Here is a 27,843-nt window from a genome sequence, read left to right as displayed (position 1 = left end):
TCCTCTATGGCAGCAGATTGATTTAAAAGTAGTTATGAAAGGTGCAGATAAATGTGATACACTTTGGGAAATAAATGATTCAAAAAATAAATGCAGAAGCCATGAAAAATAACGTGATGTCTGTTACCATGTGAAAAATAAAAAGAGGTGTGATAAAGGATTCTGAAATAAAACCATCCAAGGCGGGTTCTCCACGGGAGGAGAAATACCCACTTTCCATGACACTTCTTTTCCCCACATTTTGCAATTCCCTGATTGAAAATACTTAGATGTGGATGTGTCTCATCCATATTTCATTTAATCCTCTGATCATTCTGCAGAGTCTGAAAGGACTGCAGCACTGTGTTCCTAAAATGACTTTTGATGACAATCTGATGACATCCTGGCTGTTTGTAGCTGACCATCTCTGTATGTACACCATGCTGTAATGTTGCAATAAAAATAGATATTTTTGTAATAAAAATAGATATTTAATTTTTTGTAATAAAAATAGATATTTAAATTGGTTTTATTTCTGAATATTTTATTGACCTGAATGGTGGCCTCTCTCATTTGATCCACTGTGTTTGTAAGAATGCTATACCAAGTGTGTCAGCAGCACTGGGAAAGGGTTTCCAGGCCTTTTTTTTTTTTTTTTTTTAACTTTTTTCCCCCCCAGAGAGGAAATTCTTAAGGTGGTCTCTCAAAATTTGCATAATAACAACAAAAAAAGATTTTTCTTGTGCTGCTTCTTCTTTTTTTTCTTAAGGGCCGCACCCCTGGCATATGGAGGTTCCTAGGCTAGGGGTCGAATCAGAGCTGCAGCTGCCAGCCTGCACCACGGCCACAGCAACTTGGGACCCAAGCTGCTGCGTCTGCAACCTACACACAGCTCATGGCAACGCCGGATCCTTAACCCACTGAGCGAGGCCAGGGATCCTTGTGTCCTCATGGATGCTAGATGGGTTTGTTAACTGCTGAGCCACAGCAGGAATTCCCTGGCTTGTGCTTCTGAATAGAGCAGCTCAGCTGATTGCTCTGCGGGTCAAAATGAGTCACACAATTATTTAAAACACACAGCTTCTTCTTTTCTTTTTTGGCCACCCCGTGGCATATAGCGTTCCTGGGCCAGGGATCAGATCCGAGCTGCAGTTGCGAACATGCTGCAAAGCCACATCTTTTAACCCACTGTGCTGGGTCAGGAATCGAACTTGTATCCTGGTGCTGCAGAGACTGCAGATCCTGTTACAGCACAGCAGGAACTCCAGCTTTACCATTTCTGAGTGACACTCAGTAAGGCGGGTGATCTTTACAGCATGTCTGAGCCTTTCCTTGTGCATTGTGTTCTGTGCATTCTGCAGGGAATAAGGTGATTTGTTAAAATCTCCAGGAAAACTCCAGGGATTCCTGTCGTGGCTCAGTGGAAACGAATCTGACTAGCATCCATGAGGAAACAGGTTCGATCCCTGGCCTCGCTCAGTGGGTTAAGGATCTGGTGTTGCTCTGAGCTATGGTGTAGGCTGTAGATGCAGCTCGGATTTGGTGTTGCTGTGGCTGTGGTGGAGGCCGGCAGCTGCAGCTTTGATTGGACCACTCGTCTGGGACCCTCCACATGCCACGGGTGCGGCCCTAGAGAGACAAAATAAAAAACCCAAAACCCTCCAGATGGATGTGTAAAACTGAGAGGCCTGCCAAGTGATTTTTGATTTGTAGCTTTTATTACAGTGGTGCCTCCTGAAACTGAATCTGTACCTGTCTTTCTAACAGAGGTGAGCGATGCTGCGTGGGCATTAAGAGAAGTCACAAGGAGCACGTGGAGTTTGAAGCAGAATGTTTTTCAACCTCGTTTTGAAGTAATGCAGGCACCGAACTTTTTTGCCAAAACACGTTTCTTTTTCCTATTCTCAACTGTTCAGAGCACTCACCCTTTGAACTCAAGAGAGAAGAGCAGTGTGAGATCATGAACTTCAGAACTGCCAGGAAAGGCAGCCCAGGGGATGAGACCTCGCTGGCGAGGAGCAAAGCTTACCCCAGCCACCAGACGGTGACCGAAATTATCACAAGAACCGGCATCCTCTTGATTTACTTTCACTGAGCTGTCTCTGCTGTGTGTGCAGATGCGGCTGTGTGTTTAACACACTTAGAGGAAAGACAGAAGGAAGCATTTGCACAGCTAGGTGAGTTTACGTATCCAGAAGCACAAATCTGCATCAATGACTAAGGATGTCTCTGACTTCAGTGCAAAACAATCCTCACTTTTACTTTCTAACTCCATCCACCAACATTGCACGGGCGGGGGAGGGGGACCTACGGGAGTTTGGGATTAGTTGATACAAATTATACTACTTTTAGAATGGATAAGCAAGGAGGTCCTACCGTGCAGCACAGGGAACTCTTTCCAGTCTCTTCCGAGAGACCAGGATGGAAGAGAACAGAAGACAAGGAACCGAAACGCGTGCACATATGTACAACGGATGTATTTGCATGACTGGGTCACCTTGCTGAACGGCAGGTATTGGCACAACATTGTAAATTAACTACAGTCTAAGTTAAAATAATTTTCTAAAAGAATTGTGTGGAGTTCCCGTCGTGGCGCAGTGATTAACGAATCTGACTAGGAGGCATGAGGTTGCGGGTTCGGTCCCTGCCCTTGCTCAGTGGGTTAACGATCCGGCGTTGCCGTGAGCTGTGGTGTAGGTTGCAGACGCGGCTCGGATCCCACGTTGCTGTGGCTCTGGCGTAGGCCGGTGGCTACAGCTCCGATTCAACCCCTAGCCTGGGAACCTCCATATGCCGCGGGAGCGGCCCAAGAAATAGCAAGAAAAAGACAAAAAAATAAAAATAAAAAGAATTGTGCTTGAGTTTTATTAAACCCCAGACCTTCCTCCGTGTGGATGTGGATGTGGGTACGAGGTAAGTATCCATGAATGACGATGAACAATCACTAAGGGTAGTTCAATCAGCACACACCCTTCTCTGATGAAAATACAGGCTTTGTACATGAAGTGCCATCGCTGTGCAGTTTGATAAAAATCACGCACCCTTGGAAAAAAAACCTCTTTAGTAACAGAACATCATTGCTTATCCAGATGGCCTATCATTTGTATTAATGACAAACTTAATTTCTTGAGTAAATTCTCACCAACTGTTCTCCCTTGATTTTTATTACTCAGTGAAATTTATCTGAAGCAAAAAAAAAATAATAAAGCATGACAAATATGCATCACAGAATTAAGGGAGCGATTAATTAAAGCTGACGCCAATGGAAGGCAGAGCCCCGGGCGTTAGACAAGGATTCAAAATGCTGCTGATCGCTGGAAAGAGCCAGGAGCTTTTTCAAAAGGCTGCTGTCTGGGCCCTGACCCCAAACCAATTAAATGAGAGTGCAGTCCAGGCACTGATGTATTTTAAAAGCCTTCCAGGTGATTCTAACATGCAGACCTGATGGAGCACATGAGAGAGATGGTGGCACACACATTCCATTAACTGATTTCCCCAACAAATTATACACACACACACACACATATATACACGTGTGTGTGTGAATAGATATATTAATGACGACGTACACACCACGCAGTTCTGCCTTAAGGAGACATGTGTTCCTGTCCAAAATATCCGCTACACTTCAGCCCATGCCAAAAAGTCCTTGATGCTCGGTCCTGTCCAAAAAGGTCCGTTTGGCACAGACCAAATATGCTCTGAATAGGACCAAATTGCAAGGACCTTTCGGTGTGGACTGAACATCCTGTGGAGGTTTGGGGCAGGACCAAATGGCTGCTCACCCATTTTTATAGCAGAGAATGATGCCATGAAAGGTGCAGAGAAGCCAGGAGTGATGTCAGGTACTCAGCATTTCTCAAATACGCTTGGAGAACGGGAATTGTCTGAGATGTCCATCATTGTTGTGTAAAGCGCAAGGAAACAGCCGCCTTTCGGGGAGGTATTGATCTAAGCTAAGCCTTCTCTGCAGGACTCCTCAGGGCCTTTGCTGTGCCAGGGGCGCTGGGAGGCTCCGACTCACTTTTTCCAAGAATGACCGCGGCGCGCACTTTCCCCGGTCAAGCAATCATTCCTGATTTCAGCAGCCTCTCTAGAAAACAGCAGGTGCCGGGGAGGTGATGAGAGAATATTATCTCTCTGACCTGCTTTAGCTTAAAATTCTGTGGTTCATTTTGCCTTCTTTGAGATCCTGTCACGGTAAAGCCTTTCTTCTCTCTGGCCCTGTTTGGGGAAGGGTCTCCACTTGGCCACCTCTGCCAACAGGCTGACGTTACTCAATAAACAGAGGAGCCCGATGCTCAGTGAGAGCAAGGGGCTGGGCTGCCTCGCTGCTGGGGTCCTTGCCAGGAGCCTGAGCCCGAATTCCAGGCCAGGCGCTGCAGGGACCTGCATCTCTCTTTGTTCGCCTCCTTTCCACTTGCTGCCCCTTTTTGGTAGATGGCTGTTTCTTAAAGGGGCCAAACACCCTGGTCTCCTCTGCTTTCTCTTTCAGATGTTTAAATCAAACTCCGTGCAATAGGTTTTAAGCAAACAGAGCTGGCAGTCACTGCACGAGCATAATGATATTTTTATTTTTTTTAATTTTTATGGCATATGGAAGTGCCCAGACCAAGGATCAAATTCGAGCCACAGCTGCAACCTATCCTGCAGCTGGGGCAATGCCAGATCCTTAACTCCCTGGGCGGGGCCAGGGATCGAACCTGAACCTCTGTTGCAGTTGGATTCTTAACCCCCTGCACCACGGCAGGAACTCCAAGATAATCAAGTTCACACCTTCTCTCTACACAGCACTTTTTTTTCTTTTTTTTTTTTGTCTTTTAGAGCCGCACCCGCGGCATATGGAGGTTCCCAGGTTAGGGGTCGAATTGGAGCTGTAGCCGCCAGCCTACACCACAGCCACAGCAAAGCAGGATCCAAGCTGTGTCTGGGACCTACACCAGCTCACGGCAACGTTGGTCCTTAACCCACTAAGCAAGGCCAGGGATCGAACCAGCATCCTCATGGATACGAGCTGGGCTTGTTAACCACTGAGCCAGACGGGAATTCCTATGGCACAAGCTTTAGGGATTCTGTCGCTCAGTGCAACATAGATTTGCAAAATAAATCCAGTATTTTAATGAGTTTATTTCACACCTATGATATCCTTTAACATAAATAACCACTATTTGGGGATTTGAGAGACTGGCTGAAGGGGTCAGCCAACAATAAACCTATGGACTGATTTCCTTGCCCTAGTCTGTATAACAATCTGCCAACATTAGATTGGAAAATACAAATTCCACTGAAATAACTGTCTTTTTCAAATAGTTGTCATTACCCAGGATTACATGCAAAGCTTGGAGATCCCGAAAAAATAACAGATGTCAGAGCAGTGGTTCTAAAGCGTCAAAGAAAGAAAGCGAACAGCACAAAGAGCATAGCTATTTGGGGACCAGGTAGACACGCATCCGGATTCCACGTGGACCGGGACAGGCTTCTGGGATGCCCCTTAGCAGTCCAAGAAGGTTGCTGTGGAAGCTAGCGATCCTATAAGACAAGCATCTGATTTCCAGCAGAGGCTCCAGAAACTGCACTGTAATTGATTATTAGCAGGAAACGAAATGGAACCACATTCCTGGTCAGCACATTGGGGGCTTTGCCTCTGCACAGCCTCCACTGAGCTGAGCATCTTCCTGGTTGGGTGTCATTAAAAGAATTCCATTCACTCATCTCTAAAGGGACCTGATATATGTTTTTAAATCCGTTAATTCTCCCTATCACAGTCTGTAACACTTCCTTTTAAACACCCCTCAGCGATTTCGCAGGTTTGGTTCCAGAGACAGCAATAAAGACAATATGGGCAATAAAGCCAGTCACATGCATGGAGTTCCCACTAGGGTACGATGGGTTAAGGACCTGACTACGGCTCAGGTGACTGTAGAAGCTTGGCTTTGATCCCCGGGCTGGTGCAGCGGGTTAAAGGATCTGGCATTGCCACAACTACGGCGAAGGTTGCAGCTGCAGCTTGGATTCAATCCCTGGCCCAGGAACTTCCATATGCTACAAACGTGGCTATTTAAAAAAATAAAAAAACAGCTAGTCACATGCATTTTTTTAGTTTCCCAGTGCATATAAAAGTTCTGTTTACACTCTCCTATAGTCTATTAAGTGTGCAATAGCATTATGTCTAAAAACTGTAAATACCTTCATTTAAAAACATTGCTAAACAATGCTAACCATTATCTGAACCTTCAGCAAGTGACAGAAGTAACATCAAAGATAGCTGACAATGCATCAGCATAAAAATGCAGTAATAATGAAAATGTTTGAACTATTGTGAGAATTACTAAAACATGACCAAAAGACATGAAGTGGGCAAATGCCCTTTAGAAAAAAGGCGCCACCAGACTTCCTCAATGAAACCTTTAATTTGCAAAAAATGCAATGTCTCTGCAGCGCAATAAAGCAAAACAATAAAATGAGGTCTGCCTTCATTTTGCAAGGAAGAAGACGCAGCTACTCCTCTAACTTATTTATTCACAGATATGGTGAAAAACTCCACCATGGAAAAAAACCATGGCACATAAAAGGTATTAAAAGCCTATGGTTTTTTGTTTAATAGAATAAGTAATATTGTGTCCTAAGAAAAATACAGAAATATATTCATGAAGGGCAGCAATTAAGGTTTAGAAAATGTACACTAATAATAAATCTTTCAGTCTAATTCTCAAAGAAACTCTGAAACTGGAAATAAGCAGGTCGTCTGTTCTAGAATCAGACCATGGTTCTGTGTCATCTTCCCTGAGTTACTTAAATTATCTGAGCCTCCGTTTCCTTAGCTCAAAAATGGTCATACTTTTAAAGTTTTTGAGGAAAAATGTCATCAAACGCACAGTTTACATGCTCAAAATTGCTTCTGCTCCATTTTTTAAATTTTCTCAAAAAAATGTTTTCAAAATTGTTGACCTGGAGACCTCTAACCACACTGTTTTTAAAACAGAATCTGACACTATTATACGAAATACATTAAATGGTGTCTCATTACTTGATTACTATTTATTTTATATAGAAACCTGAGGAGCACTATACTAGGGCTCGACCATGTAAAAATGTTTTTCCTGATTCACAATTTTCTTAAACTGTGTTATCATTAGCTGGGTGAATTTCTGAAAAGAACTTAGAAAACTCAATATTGTAGAGCAGAAAATGTTTTAAGATGGAGTTACATATTTAATGTATTGGGAAGCTAAATGTGAAACAATAAAACATTTCTTATATGCGTAGATCAATTCATTGAGCGGTAAACAGATCGCATTGATACCTAATAGTTATCAGAATATGCATTATGATTAAAATTTCATGGGACCTGCCATACTTGGGATGAAAATAGCAGCCTTTTCCTCAAGGTTTTCGCAGTCCTTCTACCATGACATATGCCCTTCAGAACTGGTCCTTCTGCAACGCGTCTGCACCCTACCTGCCACAGCATAAGATCTGATACAGGGTCTGGAACTTGGTAGGCAGACAAATACTGTGGAATGAATGAACCACAGGGTACCCTGATGCAAATGAGCCAGAAAAAATAGATCCTTCTGGGTACCAATAAAACACACTTTTGTAAAGAGCAGAGACAAGGCAGTTCCCTTTGTGGCTCAGTGGAAGTGAATCTGACCAGCAACCATAAGGACATGGGCTCGATCCCTGGCCTCGCTCCGTGGGTCGGGGACCCGATCCGGCGTTGCTGTGAGCTCTGGTGTAGGTCGCAGACGTGGCTCCAATCCCAAGTTGCAGTGGCCGTGTCGAAGGCCGGCAGCTGTAGCTCTGATTCCACCCCTCGCCTGGGAACTTCTATGTGCCGCTGGTGCGATCCTTTAAAAGAGAGAGAGAGAGCGCGCATAACACTCTCCGTTTTTCCCATCTGTAAAATGGAAACATGTGCATGCAGAGAACCTGGTGTGGGTTCAAAGGATGGTCATTAATATCTAACCTGATTCATCTTTGTATCATATCTAGGATAGTGATTGCACAACTAAGGGTTTTATGGTATTTTTTGAGGTTGAGGTTGACAAACTATAGAATCTCATTTCCTAAAACTTTAGAAGTCAAGGCATCTGACTTCTTCTAGACTCTGCACACTTAGCCCAAGCCTGACTGAGTTATTGTTCCTCCGGACTTTCCAGTAAATCTCACTCTTTATTTTATTTTATTTTTTTATTTTATTCTTTGTCTTTTTGCCTTTTCCTAGGGCCGCTCCCGTGGCATATGGAGGTTCCCAGGCTAGGAGTCTAATTGGAGCTGTAGCCACCGGCCTACACCAGAGCCGCAGCAACACAGGATCCAAGCCTTGTCTGTGACCTACACCACAGCCCACGGCAACACTGGATCCTTAACCCACTGAGCAAGGCCGGGGATCGAACCTGTAAGCTCACGGTTCCTAGTCAGATTCATTAACGACTGCGCCACAATGGGAATTCCTAAATCTCACTCTTTAGAAGAGAATCTGTAAGCCGGGAAATGTTTCATATCCTTGAAAACTCTTCTAAAATCAGCTTAGGTGAAGTCTCCCTTGAAGATAGGTCACATATTATAATTTTACTTTCTGCAACAAAAGCTTTTACTTTGAGCAAATGTGTTCTCCTCCCAAATCCTCTGTATTCTTAGAGCAAAGTGCTGATATGCAATTTTACCAGACTCTATAGCTTCAAGGCTTTCATCATATGTAGCTGCGTGTTATGTGTCTAGCGGGAAAGCAGGGAATTTACTGAAGGTTAAATCATTAGTTCCCACTCCTATGTTCTTTATGCCTTTCATGAAGAGCTGTAGCCTGCAGATCCTGACAACACAATCGTTGGGAGATGACACAGTCTAGCATTTATTAAAATAATATTTATATAGGTGCAAAGATTTCCTGCTTATTTAACTAGCACAGGCATATCTCATTGGATTGGGCTTTGGCTTATCGTGCTTTTTACAAATCAAAGTTTCGGAGGCACCCTTGTCAAGCAAATGTCTCAACACCATGGTTACAGCAGCATTTGTCCACCCCACAAGTTTGTCTCTGTGTCACACTGGGATAATTCCTGCAGTATTTCTCACTTTCTTACACTTACTACGTTGGTGAGGGTGACTTGTGGTCTTCTGTGTGACTACTGAGACTTGCTAGAGACTCAGCTGATGATGAGCATTTTTAGCAAGAAAGTACTTATAATTAAGGGGTGTATATTGTTTTCTTAGACATAATGCAATTGCACACTTAGCAGGCTACAGGATAGTATAAATATAACTTTTATATGCACTAGGAAACCAAAAAATGCATGTGACTAGCTTTATTGGCATATTCCCTTTATTGCTGCGGTCTGAAGCTGAACCTGCGGTATCTCCGAGGTGTACCTGTATGTTATGAAAATTTTAAACATATTCGACAGTGAAGAGGATAATATAAACCCCATCAACCAGCTTCAACAACTATCAACAATTGCCACCTCATGGCCCATCCTGCTTTGTCCACTTCCACATCACCCTCAAATTAGATTCATTTGAAGCCATTCTCAGACATTGTATCACTTAACAGGCGAATATTTTAGGGTAATTCTCTAAGCTATAAGGAATTAAAAAAAAAAAAAAAAAAAAAACGCACAAGGGGAGTTCCCGCTGTGGCGCAGTGGAAACAAATCCGACTAGGAACCATGAGGTTGAGGGTTCAATCCCTGGCCTCACTCAGCGGGTTAAGGATCCGGCACTGCCATGAGCTGTGGTGTATGTCGAAGACTTGGCTCGGATCTGCTGTGGCTGTGGTGTAGGCCGGCAGCTGTAGCTCTGATTAGACCCCTAGCCTGGGAACCTCCATATGCTGAGGGTGCAGCTCTAAAAAAAAAAAAAAAAAAGGAAAAAAAAAAAACAAACAAACCACAATGCAGTACCTTTATCACACATAATTTCTAGCAGGGGTAATTCTTAAATTTTGTTGAACATCTAGAGTCCATATTACACTAATTAACTCATACTTTTTCACACTATATGCAAATCAGGATCCACATACTGTCCATATATTTAACTGGTATATATATGTGTGTGTGAGTGTTAGATCTATTTCAATCTCCAAGTCATCTCGTTCCTTTACATTGTTATCCTTGCATTTTATACGCTGAAGAAATCGTTTGTCCTGTTTCTCAGAGTCTCAGGTCATCAGCCCTGTTTGCGGAACGCAGCCCCATAGTTTAGTTTATCTGGTTCCTCTGTTCTTGGTTTCGGTTAACTAGTTGTTACATGAAGAAATGTCATTATATTCCGGTTTTCTACTTTTCTTCCTTCTCCTTCCCACCTCCCCCATCTTTCCTTCCTTTGTTTCTTTCTTGGCAACAACACTTGCTGTGCGTCCGGTGCATGTGTTCGCCCCTCTTGTAAAGTTAGCAGGGATCGATACTCACTGCACAGATTCATTACTTGCTAGGAGCTGGACAATTTACTTGCTCTACATCTGTCACTCATTATTTATTTGTCGTGGGACTGCATCAAATTATATTTATAAATTAACTTAGGATCTGGATCTTTACAATATCAAGCCTTTCTAAGACTGCAGTATGCCTTTCCATTTTTTAAGTGCGATTGTGCAACTTTCAGGAGTATATTATAGATTCCTTCACTTGGGCTACTTACAAATTTTTTTAATGGCCACACCTGCAGCATATGGAAGTTCTTGGGCCAGGGATTGAATCTAAGCCACAGCTATGACCTACATTGCAGCTGCAACACCACCAGATCCTTTAACCCACTGCACCAGGCTGGGGATCAAACCTGCACCTCTGCAGCAACACAAGCTGCTACAGTTGAAGCCTTAACCCACTTTGCCATAGTGGGAACTCCTCCCCTATGTCTTCTGATAAATTATTTTAAGAATATATCAAGGTCTTTTGCTTTGTATGTTGATTTACCACTTGCTACTTGTGTCAAATTCTCTTATTGTTTGTGGTAATGTTTTCATTTATTCTTTTCAGGTTTCTAAACTTTAATCATCTCTGGAACTAAAAATTTTTGCCTGTCCCTTCCTCACTGTGCCTGGAATTGCTTTTGCTTTTCTAACATCACAGGCACTGAACTGTTCAAGGGCATTTTTGTCTTGGTTATTATCTTTCTTCCTTTTTTTTTTCTCCTTTCTCTGCTGCCCCAAGGCACATGGCGTTCCCAGGCCAGGGATCAGAACCAAAAAGCAGGTGCGACAATACCAGATACTTTAACCCACCATTCCAGGCTGGGAATCAAACCTGCGTCCTGGTGCTGCAGAGACACCACCAATCCCACTGAGCCACAACAGGAACTCTGGTTATTATCCTTCTGATCATTAAATGTCATAAACTTGGAGAGAGGCTCTTCCATTAGGAGACATTTTCATAGTGCTAGGTACATAAATAGAGAAGTGAGAAGTCATGAGGCATAAGTATTACATGACAGAGAGGGGCAGACAATGATGTAATTATTTAGTTAGGTTGATATGGAGCCCCCTGGAGTGGACTCTGGAACTCAGATAATTTAGTGCACCTTTCCAATGAAGCATCAAACTACTGTTGTTTTACACATTATATATATAACATTTTTAACTCTAAAACTGTGTTTTTATAATATAATTTTTTATAATATGTAAAATAATATGTAAACGCTCTGACTTTAATCAAGGCAAAGAAATCAGGACTAACATTTCCTATTAGCTTCAACAAATTCCCATTTAAAGTATCACAGGCATCCATCTACCCTTGGAGAGCTCCTTGAGAGAGACGGAAGCTGGAGATGCCGATGTTTGGGGCTGCTTTTTAGTATCTCCCCAAATGGTCCCTGTCCTAAGTATATGTCATTTATGGATGTCACTTATGGATGGACAGTTGTCAAAAAATACACACATTTACTCCTGAGTAAGAAGAACCACTAGCAAACCCACTATGAAAGTTTCCTCCTTGGGAGCTCACTCTTCAAATTTCAATGGAAAGACATTTGTTAAGCTCGTATTATATACGAAATGCAGCACCAGATACAACTGCAGCCCTGTGGGAGTTCTAGATCAAGAACCCGAAGTTGAGCTTTGGGTCAAGAAGCTCAAAAGAGAAGAGAACAGATACTCATAAATGCACCAATATTCTTCGGGGTTTGACTCCGAATGTAATATTGATCTGCTGAGCATTTTTCTGCAAGTTTTCAGTGGAATAAGGAATAATGCGGTTCACATGCTATGAGCAACTTAAGAATCTAGAGCATATCGGTCAAACCTCAGAAAGGTCACAGGCAAACGTAGGAGTTTGCTAAATCCACTGTAAGATGAAATTTGGATTCATCACCAAGAAAATAACTGCATTATTCAAAATGGCCCCTTAGTACGATGGAGCGCAATAATTAAGCCTGATAAACCTGCGTGGTACCTGCCAGGCAAAGGTACCTCTTTTCAAATATTTCTTGTTTTTGTAATTTGAGCCTAAAAATCGGTCTTGAGTTGCTACGCAGAAGTATCTGAATCTAACTTTTGGGAGTTTCTGTTGTGGCTCAGCAGGTCAAAAACCCGACAAGTATCCATGAGGATGCAGGTTCCATTCCTGGCCTCGATCAGTGGGTTAAGCATCCAGTGTTGCCATGAGCTTCAGTGTAGATGGCAGATGTGCTCAGATCTGGCGTTGCTGTGGCCATGGCGTAGGATGGCAGCTGCAGCTCCAGGAACTTCTATATGCTGCAGATGCAGCTCTTAAAAAAACAAAACAAAACAAAACAAAACAAAACAAAAAACTAGCTTTTCTTATATAACAGCGACTTGTTCTTTAGATTTGAGAAAAAAATGCCCTTCCCTGTTATATAAAAACCTCAGGCCATGAACATATTCTAAAATATATAATTAAAATACTTAAGAGCAAGAAGGAATAATAAGGAATATATGTAACTATGGTCAATAAACAAGTTTTAACAAGATAACATAAATATTTTGCACATTTCAGCTGGCCAGCACAGGCTTGATAAATACTTGAGTCTGGGTGTGGAGCAGGTGGCTGGGAGCCCGGCCTTGGTGGAGGGCTAAACAAGACACCACTCCACCTGTGATTTGTGCAGGCTGCTCGCCAAGAGGTGGAGAAACCATGAGGCTCATTAGAGACACAAAAGCCTGCCTGTCGTCTAAGACAGAATGATAAGGACTCAACATTCAAACACCTGCTGTGAGGAATCCATCCTTAGAGGCAGCCCACGGACCTGCATTTGCCATTGGACAACCTACCGGTCACGCTGTGGATTGCTCTCTTCCTGATGTTTATCACAATTTTTTTAAAATAATAAGCCACAAATAAATCAAGCCATGGAGTCCCCCTTTCCCCATTCACCCATGGATGCAAAAGCATATGGGGAGAAGAAATTTCTGGCCTCCTTGGGCTTCTTTCATACTAGACTTTCTGTAAAGTTCTGCAGAGAAATGATTCGTGACGATTCACCCTGGATTAAGTGAGTCAACATGATTTAGCATCTACGCACATGATGCTGCGCCACCTTTTTTGAAATAAAAAAAAAAAAAGGAAGACTTTGAAAATGTTTTCAGGTGAACTCACTTAAGCGGTAACAGTCACCACCCACCAGGTCTTACCCAGGTCCAGGGAGCTGGAAGGCGACCCCAGAACCCCTATGGCCGTCCTCGTGTTTAGTCTCCGGCTCCGTAAGTCTACTGTCATCTTGACTTTACAGATAAGGACACTAAAGCTCATTCCAGATTCTTCATCTTGGCCAAGGCAGTGCTGCTAGTAAGAGTCACAGAGTTGGGTTTCAAGCTCATTCTGTTTAATTCCTTATCCGGTGTCACTAACCAACTCCAACACTGCATACCTGAATTCTTCACGTAATAGAATGCAGCATGGTTTTCTATCTGTCCACTTCTACCTTTGGGCAGGTTTATTTTTTCCTTCCCCGCTTGCTAAAGCAATTTTCTGGGGTGGGGGGGCCCCATCCACAGCATATGGAAGTTCCTGGGCCAGGGACTGCATCCAAGCCACAGCTACGACCTGTGCCACAGCTGCAGCAATGCTGAATCCTTAACCCGCCGTGCCTCGGACGAACTCCGCTAAAGCAAATTCTATTTCTACTCTTAATTTTTAGGTATACTTAATTTGAGTAAACTATTCATACAGTACTAGTAAGATGCCTGAAGAATCCTGTGATTGTCTGGTACCCTGAGTTGTAAATGGATTAAAAAGAATCGGTGCCTCTTCAATCTATTTTTACGAGTTGGCCATAGTCATATGTATGTGTCACATAAAGTAGAATCTAAGAGCACTTAGCGTGAGAGAGTCTTTCCATTCTGATTTTTGGCTGGAGTTTCTGAAGTCAGTCTGTGCCCTGACTTCAAACAGAGATGCCCTTGTGTCTCTGACCTAGTTGAAATAGCATTTCATAAGCACAACTCTGGTCTTCACCTAACATTACCTTTTTTAAAAAAGTGCTTCTATTTTTTTTTTTAAAAAGATCGTGCCAGTTTACAAGACCACATAAAACAACGACTGTGTCAATGAACCATTTAAACAGAATGGCGGAGCACTTATTTTAATTACGCATTTGCAAGAAATAATTTGAATAGTCTATAAAATAAGAAGAGGTAACTTGTTGGGAAAAAAAACATTCAAGTGAACAAAATTTCCAAAGAAACACACTTACTTGTTCAAATTCATTCTTTTGAAATTCTTCAAAGCCAAAGATGTCCAATATTCCAATATCCCAAGTGTGCAAGCTGAAACAGAAGAGGAAGGAGTGAGCAGGTGTCCCTTACCCTGCCCGCCGCTACTTCCGGTCTCAGACATCTGGCCACGCCACCTGCCACTGACAACTCGAAGTAAAAAACATCCCCGTGATTATCTTAGAGTTTGGTGAAAAACTGAAGACTAGGAAGAGAAGCACATTCTTCTAATGCTTTGATTCAAACACAGACACATGAACGAGAACGCACTGATTTCGAATGTCACATGTAACGCTATGTGGATGGTCACATTTGCGTCCCTGAAACGGTCTCTTTCCACAGACTTGCTTTCTTTGCAGGAACTTAAGCCCACCTGTTCAGTGGGTCTCACCCGCTAAAACCTGTATCTTACTAAAACCACAGCAGCAAGGAGTCAAGCAATTTCTCCATCACACATGAGCATGATAACAAGTTACATCACCGTTAATCATGCCATGTGCATGTTCTTAGGTAGGTCAGGCTGAGCCATTCCTAACATGAGATTACGATTTTCCTAACAGAGTTTTGTGTTGTTTTATTATGGCCACACCCTCGGCATATGGAAATTCCTGGGCCAGGGATGGAATCTGAGCTGCAGCTGTGAGCTACGCCAGGCCACAGATCGAACCTGCAGGCTCCCCAGAGACCCGAGCCCCTGGAGTCAGATGTTCAGCCCACTGTGCCACAGCAGGGATTCCAACGATTTTCCGAAAGGAGTTCTTATAAATGAAGCAGAACAATGAAGATGATGACTTTCGAGGGAAGACGGAAAGAGAGCTCAGTAACGACTTGTTTTTTGCATGTACGTATCACCCTTGGCACTTGCCACGGTCTAGGACGGTCACACCATGGATGGGTGTCGGAACCAGGAGACCTCACGTGACCCAGGGACCCTGGCAACCCAATGCTGTGGGGACACGGGGAACAGCACAGGGGAGTGTGAGCGAGGTGCTTCTCGGAAAGGCCCTGGTGATTCTGGAAGGCTGGTCACCCCACCCCTGCTGTCAGCAGGAAGACCACTGGCGGGCATTTCCTGCTAGGGAAGGGATAATTCCTCCTCATGGCTCTGCGTATGGTTCAATACCACGCTCCTTGCTGGGGCAAACGTTTTGCTGTTGTTTCCACGCAACTCGATTTGTCCAAAGGGCAGAACCATAGGAGTCCTTGCAACTCCCTTTTAGTGCCTGCATTTTCTTTTCACAATCAGGATGTAATCCTAATACTTTAAGGGCTATAATGTCACTACAATGACCATTCTTTTCCTTTAAAAAAAAGTAAAGTAACGATTCTGTGACATCCTGTCTCTAAGAGTGCTTGTGTAGAGGGAACAAACCGAGCTCCATAAATAAGAAGGGGCATAAATAGGAGTGTAAGTCGGGCAGGGAAGGGAAGAGCCACTCAGTGGATGTCTGCAGGGAACGGAGGTAGTGTTTTAGAAAAGCAGAGTTAGCTTTGCACCTCACGCTGTGTGCCCCAGCAAACTCTTCATGGATTAGGGAGTCAAGTGTCAGAACAGGAAACAAAGGTGATCCTTTTTTCCTGCTTTCAGTTCTGGGTAACATCAAAAGAAAATATTCTAAAGTAGGATGACGCAAATATGAAATTCGCTTGCAGGGTAAATGTTATAAGTACAATTAAATTCTGTTAGCGGTAAGTATTAGTTTAGAACACATGGTCTCATGCATTTCCATAGATTTTCCTCCAAGCATGGACCGAGTGTCCGGTCACACATCAGCCTTCAATCCATCCACAGCTCCGTCCATACCACCATCTTTATAATGTGCACAGAGCGTCCCTGGGGATACCGTTCACTTTACGGTAACCATGGCACCGAAGTTTAGGATGATCCGCTGCTTTGGGGTGTGTGTGTGTGTGTGTGTTTCACGTAACGAACTGCATCACTTCTCTTGTAGGAGCTTAAGGGTAAATAAAGCTCGTTGTTTTGGGTAGGAATCCTGACTCACACACTTTTTAGTTGGATAACTTTGGGCAAGTTGCTTATATGGGGTGAGCTGAAGTTGCATCATCTATAAACCTAAGGTAACAACTCATATTGATCCACTGGATATTTGTTACAACTAGAAGTGGCATAAAGAAAGTTCTAGGGTAAGAACTGGTACAGTGTGTCTCCAACTACTGGAAGATGCCTTGAAAAATAGTTGTTTAAACTTGCTATAGAAATAAACAGGATGGCTAATAGAAAAAATATAAATGGCTAATAGGCTTATCAAAATGTCAGTCTCGGGGAGTTCCTATCACAGCTCAGTGGAAATGAATCTGACTAGCATCCAGGAGGATGCAGGTTTGATCCCTGCCTTGTTCAGTGGGTTAAGGATCTGGCATTGCTGTGGCTGTGGTCCAGGCCAGCGGCCACAGCTCTGCCTCAACCCCGAGTCTGGGAACCGCCATATGCCGCAGGTGTGGCACCAAAAAGACAAAAAAAAAAAAAAAAAAAAAAAGTCGGTCCCATTCAAATAGCAAAAGAAATAAAACTTTAAAATTACAATGAGAAAGGTACTCCTATACACTTTTGTTGGCAGTTGAAATTGCTGGGCTTTCTTAAAAACAATTTGCTTAGGTGGCATAAAACTGTGAAATATTCATGTCAGTTGAAGCAGTATTTACAGATGCAGGAATCTACATATTAAGACAATTATCAGAAATGCAACTGAAGGAGTTTTCTTGTGACACAGCAGGTTAAAGATCCAGTGTTGTCACTGCAGTGGCTTCGGTCACTGCTGAGGCTCGGGTTCGATCCCTGGCCCAGGAGCTTCCATATGCCACAGATGCAGCCAAAAAGGAAGAAGAAACGCAGTTAAAAGACTTAGGAAAAATGATGTTCATTGTTTTACCCTAATTATAGTAAAACAAAGACAAATAACAAATATCCCACACTGAAGACAAATTAATTAAACCGCAGGCATCCTAGGATGGATGGACTGAGTGAAGCTGTCAAGTCAAGAGAAATCATTATGAAAGTACTGCGTAAAGAACAACCCCGATTCCAAATGCAGAAGACCCAGAAAAAGCAAGTCAGCCTGAGAAGAGGGCCTAGGAACGGTCTGAATGGGAGACTTAGAGGGGATTTCTTAATTTTTAAAATATCCATAGTGGGTATTACAATGCTCTCTAGCCTTCATTTAAAAGATCCGTGGCATCCCTTTTGTGGCTCAGCAGTTCACCAACCCCACTAGTAGCCTGATCCCTGGCTTCACCTGGTGGGTTAAGGGTCCTGCGTCGCCGTGAGCTGTGGTGTAGGTCGCGGACACGACTCAGATCCCGCCTTGCTGTGGCTGTGGGGTAGGCCGGCAGCTACAGCTCCGATTCAACCCCTAGCCTGGGCACTTCCACATGCCCCATTTCGTTATTCATAAAGAATAATTAATTAATTAATTAATTAAAATAAAAAAATAAAAGATCCATGAGTAAGCGCTTGCTGGATACTTTCTGAGTGGGGGATGGAGGACCACCACGGCCTCCAGGGCAGAGGGGCGCCAGCGGAGCCCAGCAGAGACAGCAGAGGCAAGTGGCAGGTTCTCCAGGCACAGGAGGGGCCCCAGGGACCCGGAGGTCAGGAGAGATCAGAGGAGCTTCCTAAAGGCCACGAGCTGGTCCTAAGCACAGATGCTGCTGCCGGCTTGTACCAGGACCTCCCTCTCAGGCTCCCAGATCCACTTCCCCTGCCTGGTCCCCGGCTGCCGTGGCAGCGGTGGCCCTAGATGACACCCTTCAGTGTGGACAGAAGTAGGGGAAGGATGGCAGGTCTGAGTGGCGGGACGTAACTCACATCTTCCCCTTCTCATGAGGACGGCGGCTTTGTGGGGACCAGCACGGGAAACAGGCTGAGGCTGCCCAGCCGCGCGCGGGCGAGCAAAATATGTTAAAAGGTTCTAGTCCAGATTTGGGGAGGTAAATTATTCATCAGTAACTTAGAGTGGCATATCTTGGGTGAAAGACCAGTCCTTTTGAATTATTTTTTTCACGTTTCATACATACTGGCATCCAAATTATATTTAGTGACAAAATAAAAATGATGTTTAAAAAAATGGGAAGAAAGGAAAAACCACTGTCAGGAAAAGACTGAATGCAGGCTTCATGCATTTTAAAGATTTGCAACTACTGACAGATATAATGTGTTTTATAATACAATTTTTTTTCAAAAATCTATTCCATCATTTACCATTGAATGAAATATGCGACTGTTATTGCAATAGCAAGCTTGACAGGAGGGTGGCAAGAGATTACAGCCAGCGAAATGCCCACTGTGTGTGCCAGCCAGCGGTCCCCTCATTTCCCTCACTGATAGCTGGCTTCTGATCATACAAGCTTTTCACTCAACAGCCTGTTTCTAGCAGGGGGAGCAGACAGAGGTGAGCCAAGGAACCAGGATTCTGTCCTTCAGGCACAATTAACACGTTAATGAGATGGTCCCTTTTAGTCCGGTTTGGTGCCGGAAATCTCCTGAGGGTTTTCCTGACAGTCAACAAAACTAAGTCGCATGGGCTCATCAGAGTAAAGCACACCCCCTTTTATATCAGACAAAATATTAAATGCCAAGGCATCTGTCTGCTTTTGACTTGCCTTCCAGGCCTGTGCGTATGAGCAGGGGAAAGTCTGAATCAAAGAGAATGTTTGCGACCACCTATGTGAGAAGAGGATCTGGAAGAGAGTGGCTGTGTGTATACGTACAAGGGAAACACTTTGCTGGAGAGCAGAAATGATGCGACATCGTACGTCAACTCTGTGTCAGTAAAGCTTTACCAAAAGGAAAAAGCAAGAAAGAGAGTGTCCGCTTTGAAGCAGGGATGAACTAGTTTTATGTGGGCAGAGAGGTTTGCAGAAATCAGATGTTGTCTTCAATCCTCCCCAGGCCAGGAGATGAACTAGCGAGTTACCGAAGTATTCAGCCCCTTTAGGGAAGAGTTGAACCCTGCCTGGCACAAAATCCTCAGACTGAGCCCGAGCTGAATCAGCCTCTTTGGCTGATGACTGATGCCTCAGATGCCAGATGGGGTAAGGATGAAATAGGAAAGCATCCAGATTTGAACAACCTAGCTGCCGGGACGCACCGCCCTGGGGAGCAGAGGGACCTGGAGCCCCTGGAGAAGTTGGGCTGTGATGTTCGCCAACTCCACCACCAAGATGCCCAAGGATTGAGTGAGAACACGTTTTGCTTGTTTGCCCCTCCCATGGCGTATCTGAATCTGGAAGGGTCTCTGGGATGCGGACGTGACTGTGGGATTGCATATCTTTTTGGAAGCTCCCACCTTTTATTCTTCACAGAAGGCTTATCATTTTCTGAAGGCTTATTTTCTGAACACCCATCAGCAATTAGAGAAGAAGTTTGCTTATTATTTTCCGAACACACATCAGAAATTAGAGAAGCTTGCAGTTGCTGATGAGTTTAACGGGAAGCTGGGTGATTGATGGGTGGGGCTGGTGGTTACCCAGGCAGCCCTCTGCCTCCATCCACCCATGGACACCCCGCACCCGAGGCTGCTCTTAACCCCTTCTCTCTGCACTTCTTCCCAACCAGAAACAGAGTTAGGAGATGAAAACCTGGAGAACCCTTGAAATGAAACATCGCTTATTAGCCAGGATACAACGAAAGTCCCAGGATGAGGGTGACAACCAGAGCTAATGATTATTGATGAAGTGTTGCATAAAGCTACGACCAATTGCAGGTCCTGTAAACAAGGCTAATTCTTACCTACGAGGGAGCAGGATGGAGAGCTCCCTGGGGTAAGGAGAGCACAGACGATAAAAGATCATTTACACCATTTACCCGTGAAAGCAACAACTCCCAGCGGAGGAGCATTAATACGAAGGCTTTTTTTTTTCCGGCTTCGCCCAAGGCACACGGAAGTTCAGGGGCCAGGGACTGAACCTGTACCACAGCAGTGACAACGCTGGATCCTTAACCCACTGCGCCACCAGGGAACTCCAAAACTCACTACTTTTAATAAACCTAGGTCCTTATTCACTCCAAGCTGTATTTATTTTTTCACATTACTCAATGAATTGATTACATTTATAGCTGTACAGTGATCATCACAACCCAATTCTCTAAACTGTATTTAAAACAGTGACCTATGTATAGATTTTGTTACCAAGAGCATCTTCAGAAATAAGACTCGATCTACCGCACAACTGCCTTCTCCCAAACCACAAACGATACTGAGTGTATGTGGACTCTCGCCTTCCTAGGCGGCAACCACCCCCATCTGGGAACAACAGCAGACCTCATTACGGCATGACCGCTACTCAAGGGATTCTGCAGTTATTAAAACTAGCGTTAGGAAGAACTGTCAGACATATGAATCGTTACCATGATGAGAAAAATCCAGAGTAAAACCGAATGCCATCTATGTGGAATACCTGGAACCCGCACATGCTGCTGCTGGTGTCGCTTGAATCTGAAATCTGGAGCACGGTTTGGCTTCATTTACTAAAGCTAAATACATGTCTGTTGAATGACCCAGAAATCCCTGTGCCGGCAGGTGACCGGGGGCTGAGGGTCTGTGTCCCCGAAAAGCCATGCACGGGAATATGCACGGCTTTTTTTAAATCTGTATCATCCAAACTAGAGACAACCCAAGTGCCCTTCAACGGGTGAATACCTAACTAACTGGTTTTAGGTCCAAGCGTGCTTTTACAGAGCAATACCACTGGGAAATCAAATAAGAAAGAGTCACGGATGCACGCAACCCTGTAGATGCATCTCACAGGCATAACATTCACCAAAGGAAGGCAGACGCCAAGCAGTGCGTGAGGAGGTCCCACCTGTCACTCTGCCTGGGGTGGCATGCCAAGTTGCATGTGTAAAATCCTCTGAACTCTGTACAGAATGTGGGCACTTAGCTGTGCTACACCTCAACAAAGCGGTAAAAAAAGAAAACAAAAAAGGCCTGCTCACCAGGATCAAGGCTATGCAGAGGGCCAGAGAGAAGTGGGTAGACTATTCGTTAAATAAAAACAGTGAAATGCATGTTTACTTTGGAAATGTCCAGCCTGACATGATGTGAGAACAGTGACCCTTCTCATGGCTGGACTTGGCTTCTAGGAGAGGTTCAAGACCTATTTATTTATTTGCTTTTTAAGGCTGCACCTGCAGCATTTGGAGGTTCCCAGGCTAGGGGTCAGATTGGAGCTGCAGCTTCCAACCTACACCACAGCCACAGCCATGTGGGATCCGACCGTGTCTGTGACTGATGCCTCATGGATACTAGTTGGCTTCTTAACCTGCTGAGCCACTAGAGGAACTTCCAAGACTCATTCATTTATTAAAATAAAGACATGAGTAGGGAAGAAAATGACCAACAAGATGTTTGAGTGGCTCAGAGGTCAGGAAGAGATGGAACCACATTCCTCAGCAGCTGACCAGAATCACAACAGTATTTATCCCGTTTTTGCTGTCCGTTGTGTCTAAGATTTGCATCTAACCTCTTCCCATGTCTGCGGACTATCTTGTCCCCTGAAAGCAGAGGCGTATCTCTTGGGGATGCCTTCAGATCAGCGCCTTTAGTCCCTCTAACAAAAATAAAGAGAAGTCAATTCTTGTGTTCCATCAATTCTCTGGATAACGGAGAGAGAGGCTAGAGGCAGGGTCCCCGTTATTGACATATGCGGCTGTAAGGAGGGGGAGTGGAGGTCCTTCCAGGAGCCATCAACCAACGCCTGCAGGCTTTTCAAAGAAGAAAAAAAACAATGACACGAAATCAACTCTGCTGCAGCTGACCTGTGCCGTATCCTCACTGTCTCAAAGTCAGGAACCGATTCTATTAGTCTAAGTCCCCCCAGTAACATGTGTGGTTATAGCACATGCCTCTAACCTAGGATCCTGTATCTCTGCCTTCTAACCACCTTTGGGCAACTGTGCAAATAAAAACGTATATGAATGTGGGAATTCTATAGCTGTGTCTTTTCCAGGAAATGTCTATGTCAGCCTCATCTCAAGAAGCTGCGTCTCTTTTCCCTCTGGTCTGTGTCGGCTGGGAGGTAACGGGGAACGGACACCCTGCACCAAAATTCAGGACTCGGTCAGGTGCACCCAGGATGCTAGGGAGGTCCATGCATCTGCTCCAGAGGATCCAGGGGCATCGAAGAGAGGATCGGCTTGAAAGGAGCATCAGCGCTGCAGGTGTATTTGCAGGGCCCATTTTGGCTTTGGACCAGCCTGAGGTTCACAGGGGAGACTGTGAGTTAGGCCACATGGCCAAGGTCAGGCAAGCGTTGCTCAGGAGAGATGTAAACTCAGCGTGGATAAAGCTGGATGAGGTGGTCTGGAGAGGAAGGCAAGGCAGAATCCCAGCAGGTGGGTAATTCTGCAAGGTTCGCAGGAACAGTTCCCAGAAGCCATTGAGGTATTTCATCTGCAGTTTTCTCTGATCTTCAAAGAGGGATGATGACTAATAAGGGGGACGGAAGTTCCCACTTGCTACGTGTGAACGTCCCAAATAAACGGGGAAGGGGAGGGTCAGCGGTGGGGGGTGGGGGCACGTGCTGGCAGGCAGGTGCGATTCTGCAAAGAAAGCCAGCCAGGTATTGCCGCAAATGCCTGCGTACGGGGCTGCCACACCGGCCGGACCCAGACTCTTTGTGGAGTTCCAGATCTTCTCTGGAGCGTGGGCTTGTCAGGCAGAAGCCACTGGGTGTTTTCTAGGTGAACAGACCTAGGCGTGGTTGTGAGGATTCGCAGGTGTGGTCTGATCGACAGCTTTAAACATCACCTATTAACAGAGGTACTGCCAGTTCTACTAAGACTCAAGGAGCCATTGAATCGGATGCATTTTTGCATCATTTGGCTCAGAGGGGCCAACCCAGAGTTTACCCGCGGTGGCCAAAAGCAGGGAGCCACCAGGTACTTGGACGAGTCTGACCTCTTCCAGCATCGCCAACCAGCACTCAGAGACTCACAGGTCTTGGAAGCAGAAACCAAGCCAGAGAGATAAGCCCAGCCACCATTTGTAGGCAAGTGCTGTGTTCATCACAGCCGTGGAGGTTGAGAAAATTACGATTCACCAGACATAAATGTCTTACTAAAGATTTCATGAATGTTAAGTGTCAGCCTCAGAAGAGAAAGCCAGATCTCTTATTTTTACTACCCTTTTAAAAAATTAAAACCCAGCTAGAAGATAAAATTACTACATTCATAAATTAATTACCATGTATTTCAACATACAAGCACATATCCAAAATATGAGATCTACACAACATTTCACACCTCTAGCTACAGTGAAAAAGCGCCGTCTCATTTTTTAACTTATCACGCTTTTCTTTTTTCACCAGCTATACTGAGATATAATTACATGCGATGTTGCGTCAATTTAAGGTACAGAACCTGTCGATGTGCTGTATACACATCCGTGACAAAATCATCACGCTCTTCTGAATAGGGTTTCTTTTCTACCTTCATAAAAATTCTCTTGGAGTGAAACCCCCCTTTTTATGAGGTTCCTGCTCCTTCAGATTTTAAAGAGCCCCTCTGGAGAGCTTTGCAACTTGATAGTAAGTTTTGAGAGTCGTACGTTCTTATTAGCCAAAGGTTTGTGATTTCACTGGCCCCAGAAGATGACGGAGAAGAGGGTCTGAAAACCCTGGGATGGGAATCATGGCAGAACCCTTCAAATGCCTCGGAAATGGAGAGCTGCCTTCAATCAATCACCCACCAACGTACAGACTCACAATTTGTGCTTCAAAGCAGCAGCTATGAAAGTTAAATTAATTAGAGTGACTTGCAGCAAGTGAATATTTCTGACTAACCAACCACCCCAAATCCAGTGACTAAAGACCTGAAGCACTTATTAGGGTTCTCAAGCCCCTTTGCCTGATCGAGTGGGTGGCCTGGTTGGGGCTTGGTGAGTCTAGGACAACCTCCTCCAGATGCTTTGGGTGTGGCTGGCTCTTGGCCAGCTAACAGCATGTCTCGCCTTCTGCAGGAGAGCCCGGCTTGCATGCCTGGCGATGACAGGGATTTGGGTGACTCCTGCAAGGCCTCAGGACCGCACACCAACCTTTGTCCTGTACTCTCTCAGCTAGAGCGTGCCACAGGGAAGCTCAAATCCAAAGGGCAAGAAACCAGACTTAACCTCTTGAGAAGTGTCAAGGTTTGAATTAGACAGGCTCAGAGGCAGAGAAAAAAATCCATTTTTGCAACCTGCCAACACCACTCCCCTTGAGAGTGGCTTCTGACTAATTTATTTATTAGCTCACTCACCTTTTGAATGGTTGTGTACTAAGCACCTCATTTTGCAAAGCACTTGGAGGGGTGCTACAGACCCAGATGAAAAACAGACCAGGGAGTCCCACTGTGGCTCAGCAGGTTACGAACCCAACTAGTATCCATAAGGATGCGGTTTGATCCCTCGTCTCGCTCCGTGGGTTAAGAAGCCAGCATTGCCATGAGCTGCAGTGTAGGTCACAGATGCGACCCGGATCTGGCATTGCTGTAGCTGTGACTTAGGCTGGCAGCTTCATCTCCAAGTCGACCCCGAGCCTAGGAACTTCCATGTGCCGCACCTGTGGCCCCCTCAAAAGACAAACAAAAACAAAGCAAGAGCAGAGACGAGCCTTACCCTCTGGGACATATCCACACACAGAAATGTTACGGGGGGAGGTTAAATCATTTATTGTTCAAAAGGTTCATTTTTAAAGTTTAGCTTTCCAAGGGTGCTTTTTCAAATCAGTCTTCTGACCGATTCAATGAGGGAGATGCTTTTGGAAAACCTCAGGTTTCGAGTCTGCCAGGGTCGGGTTCACACTTCATTCCACAACATCCTGGCTCTGCGACTCGGGCCACTTGACCTCTCTGACCTCCCGATTCATTATCTGGGGGGGGACAGGAGGTCCTTCCTCACCCCAGTGTCAGCAGGGACCCCAGCACCGCCCCGCTCACAGCCCGGTTCGTGCCTCCACCACGGACCACATCTGCGCACGCAAAGACGGCCCGTTTGGAAACCTGGTTTCTGAATCAGGTTGTCTGCAGAGAAGTTCAACACGTGGAGGTGACAAAACTAAAAAGGTCCTCTAGTTGAAACGCCCATGCGCGCAATGAGAGAATTCTCTTCGAAAGATGCAAACAACATTTAAACGGCAGCCCTGACATTTTCCTCCTGGTGTTTTCTTCAGGGAGAGACAGGGTCACCGAGAGCCAGAAGGGGACATCCTGCTCTCGTTTCCGAAGCCCTGCGGCATTATTTATCCTGGCAGGACTGCCACGAGGCGCCAAGGACAGGCACAGAGGAGCACAATAAATACAGATTTGGTTAACGCTACTGAGCAGGACAGGTTATCCGGGGGTTGAAAAGCGGCCACGTGCATTTCCCGGGAGAGAAATGAAACAAGAGAGTGGGCGGGGCCAGCAAAGCCATGAATTTTATCCATTGCCTGAAACAGACAAGCTTTAGCCTCTGCACTCTTGGCTCAAGAAAGAGCTAGAAAAGAATGCTCCATGGTTTTTATTAGCCTTCTAAAGCACTGAATTTCTTACCCATTTTATTGAGGCAATTTGGCTCTCAAATAATATTTGCAAAGCACATAGTAGTCATTATCAAAAAGGAAAGGCACTATTGTTTGATGCTAAAAATGCTGTATTTTCACAGATCTGAAAAAAATTCCCCTTTTTCCTCCCATCTCTGGAAAACATACACTTAAGGGACAAGTACATAGCTCTTTCTTGGTTCAATCAGCTGCACCTACTCTTAAAATAATTTATCACACTGTCATGATTAAAATGTATGTTTAGCCATTACTGTGTTCACAGTATGTGGTCATTTGTATAATAAGGTGGTAAATTTTTACCATTTTTAAAATTTATTGTGTGGTATTTAAAATAATTTTAGCATTATAATATGCATGAGACGTTGGTAAACCTCTAATATTTTTTATTTCTCTGGATCCTTGTATTTGAAAAAAAAAAGCATCTTACAAAATAATGAAAAGCAAATGTGCAATTACAGAGAAAAGGTTCTTAGCTCTTTAGGAAATCATTATACATATGGGTGTTTTGGTAAGGAAATGGAGCAGAAGGAGAATTATTTAGAAAGCAGGTTTTGTCTCAGATATTTTGCTAAATTGTGTAGTTTTGGTTGTCATGGCAATCAGCACCATGATTTCAATGTCTATGCAGAAATAGAAGTCACTCATATTATATTCACAAAAATCAAAGAAATCTCATTATTTAATGGGAAAAAATATCCCAATTTGGATGAAAGGGGGAAAAGCGTGATGTGCCAAATTTATTTTTCTGCTTGTTATTTCATCTCCGAAACAAAATAAAGACAAATATTTGGAACTGAACAACAAAGGAAGATCTATGTACAAATTGTCTAGAATGCACAAAGAAGCACTCAGGAGACGCTTGATAGACTCAGGGGCAACAAAATTGTCAGAAACCACGAAACAAACATTCCAGTCGGGAAGTCAGTAAGACACAAAAGGAGAAAATTTCAAAGAAAGCCAAAACAAGACTATCACAAAACTTCAGAGCTTAGTAAAATAAATAACATAAACATGACAAATGACAAATTAATTTTGGAAAATAAATACTTCTTACAGGAACATTTCGAGAAAGACTCATCAATGATATTGGAGCATAAAGAATATTAGGAATGTAAAAGTTGTGAAACTAGAATTATAAGCGATGTCGACGGCAGGATTATACAACCAATCTGTGGTCTAGTGGGTGAAGACATATAACACGCTAAGGTGAACAATTGTCTAGAAAATACACATGCCGTTAAAAAGAGAGATAACTTGATTAGACTTATACGATTTAAGACGGGATTCATAGATCAATTCTCCCTCCACCCACCTCCCCAAAAAAACCTTAAGGAGAATTTCATCAGGCATTCAAGCCATACATTCTCGCCACTTAACACAAACCAGTTTAGAAGAGAAGAAAAAGCAGAGATTGCTCTCAATTCACTCTTTAACATCCACTTAATAGCAAAAGATTATATAAGAAGAACAAATAAAATGTCATCTCACTAATGAAGATAAATGCAAACATCCATAAGGATGACTAGAAAATCGAATCTAGTACGTCATGACCAAAGAAGGTTTCTAAAAATGAAGAATTATTCAACATCGAAAAATACGCATCAATGCAATTTGCTTTACAAGCAAAGGAGAAAATAGCAACAATAACACTAATAGATAAA

At 44.0% G+C, this 27,843-nt stretch overlaps 1 protein-coding gene across 1 annotated transcript in view; it reads right to left on the bottom strand.

The window, feature by feature from the left end:
* The window catches only part of MYO16 (myosin XVI), a 532,176-nt gene that overhangs the window by 158,767 nt on the left and 345,566 nt on the right, over positions 1-27,843 (bottom strand). The window contains 1 exon segment of the mRNA XM_021065905.1: positions 14,626-14,698. Within this exon segment, the coding sequence (XP_020921564.1) occupies positions 14,626-14,698 (73 nt within the window).

Source organism: Sus scrofa, chromosome 11 (assembly GCF_000003025.6).
Source record: "Sus scrofa isolate TJ Tabasco breed Duroc chromosome 11, Sscrofa11.1, whole genome shotgun sequence".
Taxonomy (NCBI): Eukaryota; Metazoa; Chordata; class Mammalia; order Artiodactyla; family Suidae; genus Sus; species Sus scrofa.
Note: the sequence above shows the minus strand (reverse complement) of the source record. Positions and strands in the feature narration are given on the sequence as shown.